The 12,233-nt window shown below is 37.0% G+C and overlaps 1 protein-coding gene across 1 annotated transcript in view; it reads left to right on the top strand.

The window, feature by feature from the left end:
* The first annotated feature begins 2,960 nt into the window (after positions 1 to 2,960).
* LOC116579805 (zinc finger protein 573) overlaps positions 2,961 to 12,233 on the top strand; it is a 68,055-nt gene continuing 58,782 nt past the window's right edge. The window contains exons 1-2 of the mRNA XM_032325598.1: positions 2,961 to 3,084; positions 5,514 to 5,729. Of these exons, the coding sequence (XP_032181489.1) occupies positions 5,652 to 5,729 (78 nt within the window). The 5' untranslated portion in view covers positions 2,961 to 3,084; positions 5,514 to 5,651. The remainder of the gene's footprint in view (positions 3,085 to 5,513; positions 5,730 to 12,233) is intronic.

Below are 12,233 nucleotides of genomic sequence, written 5' to 3'. Positions count from 1 at the left end.
CCAACCGATAAATAAATAAAATCTTTAAAAAAAAAAATGACTGCACTCTTTTACAGAGAAACAGCTCATGGATTTATTAATTATCTCTACTAGGATTTTGTTCCTACTTAATTAACATTTGTTTATATCAATTCCTCTTTTCCAGTTTTATTGGGAGTATTTAATAGGACTTTGGTAGAATGTGATTAAATTAAAGCTTAATTAATTTGTTTTCACTCTTCCTAATATCTTAATTTTAGGTGAGATTTTCTTCTGGGTATCACACTGTGGCCCATCTCTTGGAGTTTTCATATGAAAGTACTATCTATCATTTTACTCTGCATTTAAATAGTTTGCAATAGCCAGTGTTATGTTGTCTTTAACCCCAGGATTATTCAGATGTGTGTAGTTTATTTTTTATTTTCATTGAAAAATTTTAAAACATTTTATTCATTTATTCATTCATTTGACACAGAGAGAGAGATCACAAGTAGGCAGAGAGGCAGGTGGGGTGGGGGGGTGCAGGCTCCCCGCTGAGCAGAGAGCCTGATGTGGGGCTTGATTCCAGAACCCTGAGATCATGACTTGGGCTAAAGGCAGAGGCTTAACCCACTGAGCCACCCAGGCACCACAGATGTGTGTATTTTAGTATACATGCATTTGGAACATTTTATATATTTTATTGTCTGTTGTTAGTTCCTATTTTCATTTTTTTTCTTTTTTTAAGAATTTATTTATTTGACAGAGAGTGATAGAAGGAGAGAGAGAGAGCACAAGCAGGGGGAGCAGCATTTGGAGGGGGGAGGAGCAGAGGATGAGGGGGAAGCAGGCTCCCTGCTCAGCAGAGAGCCCGATGTAGGACTCAATCCCAAGACCCTGAGATCATGACCTGAGCCAAAGGCAGAGGCGTAACCTAATGAGCCACCCAGGTGCCCCCCTATTTTCATTTTTATATTGTCTGAGAGTATGGCATATGTGATATCAGTTTGAGGGCTTTATAATGTCTTTTATGTCCTACTTTTTGGAGAATTTTTATGACTGTTCTATGTATATTTGAAAAAAAATGTTCTTTTTCTGGTTAAAAATAAAATGTAGACATATATCAAGCAAATTACTTATGTTATTCCAATATATACTTATACCTACCTTTCTTCTATTTGACCTGTTTCTGAAAGATACATTAATTTATTACTATGATTGTTAGTTCCTCCAAATTTCCCTATTTTACCACTTTTTGCTTTATATATTTCAGAGCTATGGTTAGATAAATGTTACTAGTGTTGTGTGCTGTTGGTAGTGCCATCTTATTAAAATATGGAACATCTCTGTTAATATTGTTTGCTTTGAAATCTGCAAAATCTAATACTATCAACACACCTGCTTTCTTCTTGATAATATCCCCTTGTAAATTATTTTTACATTCCTTTTATGTTAAATTTTTACTGTGAAATTTTCACACAAATACTGAAGAAAACATCATAATGAACATAATGTATCTATCACCTGCTTTCAACATTTACCAACGTTCTGTAATTTTTGTTTTATCCATCTACCCATCCTCAGTGATGTTAAGCTATCGTTTTGCTCGTTAGTATTTCTATATAAATCTCTAAAAGGTAATTCTTCTAACATAATCACATTACCAACAATATTAACAGTAATTTTTAGACCTCTGGTAATAATATGTGTTCACTAATAGACTTCCACAGATTCTATTCCTTCAACCAGGCTTTGGGAGAAGAAGGAAAACCTGGTGTAAGCATAGTCCAACCCTCTAACTGGCCCTATTTTTAAGCTAAATCCCAGAGAGGGACATAACTGGCCTGAAGGTACCCAGCGGGCCCACACCAGGGCCTAGGTCTAGTTCCCTCAAAACACTTTCCCGACTTCTGGGATGACATAGACTTTCAGAAGGTCATAGAACCTCCTACCACTGTCAGGCAGAACTTTCTGGCAGAGGCAATATTTGATGGGGTTTTGAAGAATGTTTAGGAGTTCATCAGATGAAAGGAATTGTGTCTTCACAGCACAACCCCCCTTTCCCCCCCAGCACCCTGCCCCTTGGACTTTAGGCTTCATTTATATCCCAAGGACATTATTATTACCTAGATTTTAATTTACAAATTGAATTTGTAAATTGAAACAAAAATAGCATTTTTTCTTAGGTGCTTTTTGCCACACGTTGACCATATTAAAAACCATTATTATTTTTATAATTGTTGTCTACTAACGGAGATTGATGGGAATTCAAGGCTCCATTTCCCTCCACCAGCCCTTCAGAAAGTGCCTTCTTGCCCTGGTGGCATCCCTCAGGAGAGGTCTAGACCACTTCAACTTGTACCCTACTTAGCCAGGTGGTTCCTCCCAAAAAAGCTAAACTACCCTTTCTGCAGCCGACTGCCCATTCTGACATCTGTCTTGCCGGGTGGTTTCGTCCAGGGTGGGGCTCCCATTCTGACGTCTCCACATTCTCCCTGAGCGGTTTCTCCAAAGAGTAGACTGTACTGTCTTGACTTCTCCCCTCATCCGCCGATGACTCCTCCCAGGATTCAACAGTAACATATAAGACGTCTGTCCTTCTCCCTTAGTGATTTTTCCTTCCTGGCTCCCCTCATCCCTGGTGGTTTATCCCAGTAGATAATGGCTCTCAGCAGAGCTCCATATCCTTAGAGGGAAATTAGCTTTTCTAAATATAACAGAGAGTACCAGACCCCGTCGCCAATACCTTCCCCCTTCCAGAAGCCTACCTCGGCCAGGGCCTCCCCCCTGCATTCTCTGTGGCAATCCTAGCCTCGCTCTATGAAAACCGGCGGGAGGCCTATTCCTCCGCTGTACGGAATGGACACGCCTCAAAGATGGCGGCTCGCGCACAGAAGCACCATCGGGCGAGACCATGTTCGTGGTCCGACAGCGTCTCTTACGGGACCTGCGCCATGTTAACTGTTGGCATGTGAGGCTTCCAAGGTAACTCAGAGCATGAGCACTAGCAACAGTTCCTGAGAGAGGATGCTAAATGCTAGGCCGGAAGCGGAAGTGGTCCTCGAAAGCTTTTTGGACGCTGGTGTCAGGAGTTTCTCCACATTTTAATTCCGAGAGGTCTCTGAGGTGATTTTCCTTGTCGTGATTAGGGATTTTGTGGGGTCGATGATGGGGGTGTTCTTCGTAGAGTGAGTGATGGTGGTTTCTGGGCTCAGTGGTGAAGAGTTTGTGGCGTCCGCTGCCGTTGAGAGCAGTGTTGGGAGTCTCGGGTCAGTGATGGGGGTTTTTGAGATGAATGTGGGATTCGTGGGCTCAGTGATGGGAGTCAGTGGTCAGTGAGCGGTGGAGTCAGTTATGGGGGTTGGTGGGGTCTATGATGAGCTTGCTTTCTAAACATTCGTTAAGTTACGATGTGTAGCATTTTATTGTTCAAATCTAAGTACTGGCTTTTAAAATTTTAGTTATTTGTTTTTCTTTCATCCATGAGTTATTTAGAAGTGCGGTGTCTATTTCATATAATGCCTCTGCGTAATGCTCGAGTTTAAAAATTGCTTTACTGTCTAGTTCTCGGTCGGTTTTCATAAATGTCACATCTATTACATCGAAACAATGTGTGTTCTCTATTGTATTGTTTCATATATATTCTGTTTATTTTGTCTGCTTAATTAGAGAGAAAGGTGAACTCACTACAGTGGTGATTTGTCCACTTGTCCTTCCTTCTGTCAGTATCTGCTTTGTGTATTTGAAACTATTAGAAAGAGTTGCTTATTTTTAATAATAGGTATGATTAAGTAATTCAAAAGATACCGTAACATTCAAGCTCCCACCAATAATTTATAAAATGGGTAATTTCCCCAAATGCTTTCCAGCATTGGATTTTTTAAAATAAGTTTTTACTGGGCACGTTGGGGGCTCATTCAGTTGGTTGACCAACCCTTGATTTTGGCTCAGATCTTGATCTTGGGGTGGTGAGCTGAAACCCCCCCCACCCCTGTTGGGCTCGACGCTAGACGTGGAGCCTACTTAAAAAATAAAATAAAAAAGTTTTTACTATTCTTAGGAAAAATTAATATCTAATTGCTCTAATGCACTTTCCTGTTATTAAAATTGGCATCTTTTTGGTTAATTACCATTTAAATTTAATTTCCTGTGAATTTTCATATCCTGTGTTCAGATTTTTTTTTTCTGGGATTTTTTTTTCCATATTGATTGCTAGATTTTTTTTTTTAATTTAGAAATAACTTATTGTTACATATTGAAATTTTGTGTATATATTTATTCATCTTTGCTTTTAAAGTGTATTCTAATATGTAACTGAGAAATGTCATCTAACCAGGAATATCTGTTTTTTTCTTTTATAACATCTGGGTTTTCTCATATATGTAATAAGGCTCTCTGCCACCCCACCACAATGTTCATACAAACAAATACTATTAAAATTTTTAAAGTATCTTTTCGGGTTTATAAAGTACATATACTTAAATGTTTAGTCCTGCTGGAATTCAACCTAATGTATAATGTATGATGGGGATATAGTTTGTTTTTTTCCAGGTGGATGGTCAGTTATGTCAGTGCTGCTTACACAATAAATGTCCTGTGCACACTCAGTTGAATGCCATTTTTGTTACATATATAAATCAGTATTGTCTGAGCTGTTGTTTTCTCTGTTTGATTACATCATTTTTATATTGTTTTAATATCTAATAGAGAATGGTAATTGCTGAGATTTATCAGGTGCTGCTTGTGTGCCAGGGAGATGTGAAATAGGTACTTTTGAAACTAAAATGGAAGGAACTTCATATTCTCAGAGCTGAAAGATAGCTGAATTACAGTTCAAATTTTAAGTATATTACTCCATTTCTCATGACTAATACACGTCACAGATTTCATTCAACTTTATATTCCCACAGCACTGGTTCTCAAAGTGTGGTCCCTGCACCAGCACCTGGGTACTACTTAGAAATACAGGTTCTTGGGCTCTGCTATGGTCTGAATATTTGTGTTCTCCCAGAATTTTTAGGTTGAAATCCTAATCTCCAGAAATATTATATTAGTTGGTGAGGCCTTTGGGAACTGATTAGGTTATAGAGGTGGGCACTTATAAATGATTAGTGCTGTTATAAAAGCATCCCACGTAGCTCCTGAACCCCTTTTACCTTGTGAAGACACAGTGAGAAGGTATTGGCTATGAACCAGGAGGAGACCTGACTAAAATCGGAGCCCATACCATCTCCTTGATCTTGAGCTTTCCAGCCTTCAGAACTGTGAGCAATAAATTTCTGTTGTTTATAAGCTACCCAGTCTGTGGTATTTTATTACAGCAGCCTGACTAGACTAAAACATTTGCTACCCTCGGCCTATTAAATCAGAAACTGAGAGTGAGGTTGAGGATTTTTAACTGTATTCTAAGAAGTCCTCCAAGTGTTTTGAAAGCACACTCCAGTTTAAGAGCCTCTGCTCTGTGTGTCTAGCTCAGGGAACTTCACCTGGTATTCACAGGAAAAGTTTGTGAGATGAATATCTAGTATCTGACCATGTGGACATTGTCGTTCTAGGTTTTTTTGTGTCTCTAGGGAGCCCCTGGGTTAGATCTTTCTCCAGATTCCAGCCTGCCTCTCTCCAGCAGCTCTGCTTGAGTTTACAGATGTCTACAAAGCTTTAGACTCCCGAGAGAATAAAGTTTGAGACCTACCATGACCATGTCAGCTAATTGGACCTCTCCCCAGAAATCACTGGTCCTGATTCCAGAGGAACGTGATAATTCATATGAGGTGAGAAGGAAGAATCCCAGGGGGTAGGGATTCAGAGATACCTCTGATATGTCACCAGAGCCTCTGGGCAGGGGCAGAGGGTCACAGGAAGCAACCAGACTCTTACTTCCCTGAAGCAAATCTTGATCTTTCTGTCAAGAATGAGCAACACATGGTTGTCTCCACATCTAGAGGCCAACTGTGTGACAGTGGAGAGGTGGAATGTCAAAAACTGCTTTTATTTTGTCCTTATGCTATGTTGATCTTTGGCTGAGGATGAGATTCCTGATTAGAAATCATTTTTGTGTGCAATTCTGAAAGTATTTCTCTATTTCTTCTTAAACTGTTTCTCCTCACATAAATATTTCTCTGTTCTTTTTTAAAATTTGCTTTTTAGATGTTGGTTCTCCACTGATCTCTTTTATTAACTACTCCCAAAAACATTAATCCAAGCAGACTTTGCTATAATGTTGATTTTACTCTCTAACCAAGAGCATTAAATTAGAAATATGAAGTAAAAGACTTTTGCACAGCTTTGGGAAAAGATTTAATATCTGAACTATATGTTTTAAAATGGTAAAATTTATGTGTACTTTACCACAACTTTTAAAAAAGGTTTAAAAAAAGTAAAAGACTAACAAAAGAGACCCTCATATCTGAAAACTTTGAATTTTTTTCTACATATTCTTTTTTTTTTTAACTTTTTTTTTTTTTTTTTAATTTTATTTGTCAGAGAGAGAGAGAGGGAGAGAGAGTGAGCACAGGCAGACAGAATGGCAGGCAGAGGCAGAGGGAGAAGCAGGCTACCTGCCGAGCAAGGAGCCCGATGTGGGACTTGAGCCGAAGGCAGCTGCTTAACCAACTGAGCCACCCAGGCGTCCCTCTACATAAATATTCTTTAAAGAGAAAACCATAAAGGATCTTAGAAAATTCCTTGTGTTTAATTTCAGTTAAATAAAGAACATTTTACCCCTGAAACAAATAATACATTATATGTTAATATAAAAAAATTTTTTTAAAAGAACTAGTTTTTAAAGTTTTGTGTGGCAAGGCTAAACTATAGATAGAGGAGAAAAAATAGAGATTTAAATACCTTTTTAAGGAATCCTGAAAGGTTTTTTGGGAGGTGGAGGGGTGGGGAGACCTAAGGAATGATTAACAGTTATAACTGAAGAAGTTAGAAAAAGAATTTAATGAATATAAAATAAAAATAAGGGCTAGAAAATAACAAATAAGATAAGGGAAGAAATTAGTCAAGTAGAGAACAAGCATAATTGATGAACATATCTGACAGAAGCATAAGTGGCTTCTGAATGTGGTGATCAAGAACAGGGAGTAAAGATACACTCAAAGTATGTAACAAAACAGGAGAGATAGTTACTGCATTATCAAAGATTAAAACAATCTCAAATGAATATTACACAAAATCATACAAAACTATGAAAACCTAAACAGAAGGGATACAGTTTTACAAAAAATAAATGTCAAAATTGATAAATACAGATGTTTCAGAAGCCCCTGAAGAAATTAAAATGTTTATCAGATGTTTCCTACACACTCAAAAATGGTGGAAAACATCATGTGGATTAATAGTTGATCTTTGTGCGAAAGTTTTGGGTAAAGATGATACCTAAAATTATTCCCAACCTTGGTTGTGGTGTTTGTTTTACTGTGTTTACTATGTTAATCTTGATGACTAAGCCAGTCAAGAACAGTAAAAGGACTGGAAATTATGAACATAGATTCAGTAGTCATAAATGTATTAACTAACTCAATTCACGAGTACATGAAAACAGTAGTCCAGTAGGGTTTATCATAGGGACACATATGAAACAGACATTATTTTCTCACTTAGCAGTCCACTCCAAAGTTAAAATAATAAAATATCTCAAAAATAATAAAAATGCTATATATCAAAAGATAAGATATACAGTAAAACAATGTTCAGAAATAATTTAGGAAAATAATTTCTCTTATGCAAATAAGTACAAAAATCTAGATGGAGTGGATGAATTTCTAGAAACTTACTAAATTTCTCACCAAATTTTTAATTACTATTTAATTTTCTTTTTTTTTTAATTTTTTTAAAGATTTTATTTATTTATTTGACAGACAGAGACCACAGGTGGGCAGAGAGGCAGGCAGAGAGAGAGGAAGGGAAGTAGTCTCCCTGCTGAGCAGGGAACCAGGTGCAGGGCTTGACCCCAGGACCCCTTGACCCCTTGGGATCATGACCTGAGCTGAAGGCAGAGGCCTTAACTACTTGAGCCACCCAGGCACACCACTTTTTACATTTTCACTTTTAGGTATTAAGATTTTTATTTAAGCTCATTCTGCCTTTAGTAAAATTAGGATTGCAGTTTTGGAGAGATTTATTTATGCTGATTTTATTCTACCTCTTGGAATGTTAAATTTTGTGTAAAGTGTGTTTGCACGCAAATTTTGTTTAATATTTCTGAATATTCTATAGGCACAAGAATATTTCAGGATATAGAATTTGCTGTCTTATCAGTAATCTATCTTATATAGTTATGAGGTTTTTACAGTGTGTTTGTGTTATTTTGTTTTTACTTTATCTTTTGGAGCTGAGAGATACTAAGTATCCCACCACAAATATATTTCTGTCTATATTTGTCTGTAGTTTCTGTTCATAAACTTCAATGTTATGAAGTTTGGTGTAGTGATAATAATGGCATCTGAAATTGATTTTGGATTGTGTCCTCATTATGTTTAATATTTTTTTCCCTAGAATTCAGCCCTATCTGATATTAAGATGGAGGTTCTTGTTTCTTTTCTGTTGACTTTTCCAGATATGTCTTTTGTTTATCATTTTACTGTCATCCTTTAGAGTCCTTGTGCACTTTTTCTGTATAGTAGTTTGGAAAGATGTTATTTTACATACATTTCTTTCTTTTTTTTTTTTAAGATTTTATTTGTTTATTTGACAGAGATCACAAGTAGGCAGAGAGGCAAGCAGAGAGAGAGAGAGAGGAGGAAGCAGGCTCCCCGCTGAGCGGAGAGCCCAATGCGGGTCTCGATCCTAGGACCCTGGGATCATGACCTGAGCTGAAGGCAAAGGCCCCAACCCACTGAGCCACCCAGGCCCCTTATTTTATGTACATTTCTGATAAAGATACTTCTTTTTTATATCTTTCACCTTAAACTCTGTATTCTTGCTTTGGTTCTCTGTCCATTCTGGTAATTTGGAAGGCTTGGATTCTTTTCTGTATAGTTGATTCTTTTAATTTGATCTTTTGTCACATTTTAACATCTTGAACCCAATCTTTTTTTTTTTTTTCAAGTTTTTATTTAAATTCTAGTTAGTTAACATATAGTGTAATACTAGTTTCAGGAGCAGAATTTAGTGATCCATCACTTACATATAACACCCAGTGCTCGTCACAAGTGCCTCCTTAATTCCCATCACCCATCTAGCCCATCCCCTGCCCACCTCCCCTCCAGCAACCCTGTTTGTTTTCTTCAGTTAAGAGTCTCTTATTTTGCCTCCCTCTTTTTTTTTTTTTTTTGGAACTGAATCTTTTAATCTCTTGTTTTAGACAATATCTATCAAATTTATGCTGTGACTAATGGTAAAAGTTCTATGCTTCCACTTCAAGGATTCTTTTGTTAGTTAGATGTTTTTTATTGAACTCTATTTTTTTTTTCTGTTTTCCTTTAAAAGTTCTTATTTCCATTTCATGTTGTTCACTTTTCTTAATCTGCTCCTTGCTGCTTTTTGTGTTTTCACTTGGTGTTTTAGTGCTTTTAGAGAGACCTCCCATTGCTGTGTTGCTTTTTCATTTTCACTTCTTTACAGAGTTTTGCCAGTTTATTTATTTATTTTAAAATTATATTTGTTTTATTTGACAGATAGAGATCACAAGTAGGCAGAGAGGCAGGCAGAGAGAGAGAGAGAAGGAAGCAGGCTCTCTGCCGAGCCGAGAGCCTGATGCGAGACTCGATCCCAGAATCCTGGGATCATGACCTGAGCTGAAGGCAGAGGCTTTAATCCACTGAGCCACCAAGGTACCCCTCTGCCAGTTTATTTTTTAAAAATTTATATAACCATTTCTTAAGCCTGTTTGTCCATTATTTCTTCCTTGAACTCTTAGATTCCTGTATATTTCAGGCAGTTAACTATTTTAGTGAATTCCTTGAAATCGTAGTGAATGTGTTTTCTTCTATATTGTGGCATTTTATTTCTAGCATTTTCCTTTTAATTTCTGCTTTTTTTTTTTCTCTCATTCCTTTTGCTGTAGTATCTTTGTACATTAGGAGATATTTATTGTTATCTTTGAATGAGGAGATTTTTTCATGGACAGACTGTTTATAAGAAGCTCATTTGGTTAGGAATCAAAGCTAATATGACATCATCTTTATTCCCCATTAAATTCTGTTGACACTGGGTCTGGGGGCTGAGGTTTCGGTGTATGTAGGGTATCAGTATGGAAATGTGTGAAAAAGAAAAACTGGAACACATGTATTCTTTGCAAATATATAGGGAACATTTTTATGTAAGATTTTATTTATTTGACAGAGAGAGATCACAAGTAGGCAGAGAGGCAAGCAGGGGGGTGGGGGAGCAAAGCAGGCTCCCCGCTAAGTAGAGAGCCCTATGTGGAGCTTGATCCAAGGACCCTGAGATCATGACCTGAGCCGAAGGCAGAGGCTCAACCCACTGAGCCATTCAGGCACCCCTATAGGGAACATTTTTAAAGAAATGACAATGTTTTAAGCCCCATGAATAGAATCAACACATCACAAAGAAGCAAACTTATAGTCTCTGACCACAATTAAATGAAGAAATAAAAAAATCATAATTTAGACATAAAAAATCACAAATTTCTAAGATATATATTCCACAGATACAGATGAACTTTCTTCTGTCCTTGTCCTTCCTGTATGCTCTTTCCCTCCCCTGAATTCAGTGGCATCCTCTGAATATACAACTCCTGAATCTTTATCTCCATACTAGTTCTCTATTCAACTACTTAGCGTACATACTTGTACGTGTCTTATCACCTAAATTTCAATATGTATAAGTCAGCAGTTGTACTGAATGAATAACAGATAATTATTTGAGTCCCTTTTTCTTACCTTCACAACTGATATTAATTTCATCTCCTCAATATCAATCCCTTCTGTAGCTTTACTACTCCAGCCTTAACTTTAGGTAAGTAAGAAATTCATATTGTTTTACATGAATTGTGCGGGGGTCTCAAAACTGATTTTCCAGTTTTTCCTATTCCAAAATGTTCTGTTTTGAGAATACACCTTCTTCAATGTATTTTTATTTATCTTGAAACAGTTCTAGATCCTCATAGGGCATTGCAAAATATAATACAGTGGTGGTTCACAACTCCTTTCGTTCATTACTGATTGTTAATGTTTTTTGAGGATGTCTGCACATAAGTTCATGAGATATACTGTCCTGTAGTATTTATTTCATGCTGTCTTTGTCTAATTTGGTATCAGGGTAATGCTGGCCTCACAAAAATCGCTAACTCTTCTTTAAAGATTTTTATTAATTCATTTGACAGAGATCACAAGTAGGCAGAGAGGCAGGCAGAGAGAGAAGAGGGAGACTAACTCTTCTTTAAATATTTAGTAGTATTCTCTAGGAAAACTCTCTAGGACCGGAGATTTCTTTTTTCAGGAACTTTTAAATTAAGAATTTAATTTAATGGTTATAGGATCATCATCTATTCTGTTCCATAGTAGTTGACTTCTGGGAGCTTGCAGTTTTGAAGAAGTGGTACATTTCTTCTAAGTTTTGCATCTATTACCATAGAGTTTTTATAGTCTCTTATTTTCCTTTAAATGGCTGCTGGATCTGTATTTTTTTTTTTTTTTTAAGATTTTATTTATTTGAAAGAGAGAGCATGAGTTGGGAGAAGAGCAGAGAGGGAAAGAGGGACAAGCAGACTCACACAGGGCTCGATCCCAGGACCCTGAGATCATGATCTGAGCTGAAGCCAAGAGTCAGATGCTTAACCGACTGAGCTACCCAGGCAACCCTGGATCTGTACTCATATTTCTTAGCTTTCATTATAGACATTGGTGATTTGTATCTTTTTATTTTTGTCAGTCTGTTGACTACTAGATCAGTCAACAAAGCTTATCAATTTTACTGAATTTTTTCAAATAACTGGATTGTGTTTTATTGATTTTTCTTGTTTGGCTTTTTTATTTGTTTTGTTTCAGATTTTATTTATTTGGCAGAGAGAGAACAGAGGGAACAAATAGGCAGAGTGGCAGGGAGAGGGAAAAGCAGACACCCTGCTGATCAGGGAGCCTGACGCAGGGCTTGATCCCAGGACCCTGGGATCATGACTTGAGCCGAAGGCAGACTCTTAACTGACTGACCCAACCACGTACACTTTGTGTGTTTTTTAAAATTTTGTTTTCAATTTCAATGATACCTGTTCTTTATTATATTCTTTTTTCTACTTGCTTTGAATCTATTTTGCTCTTTTTCTAGTTTCTTGAGGTAGGAATTTAGATTAGTGATTTATCAATTTTCCC

This window comes from Mustela erminea, chromosome 19 (genome assembly GCF_009829155.1).
Source record: "Mustela erminea isolate mMusErm1 chromosome 19, mMusErm1.Pri, whole genome shotgun sequence".
NCBI classification, from domain to species: Eukaryota; Metazoa; Chordata; class Mammalia; order Carnivora; family Mustelidae; genus Mustela; species Mustela erminea.
This window is presented reverse-complemented; position numbering and strand designations above follow the sequence as displayed.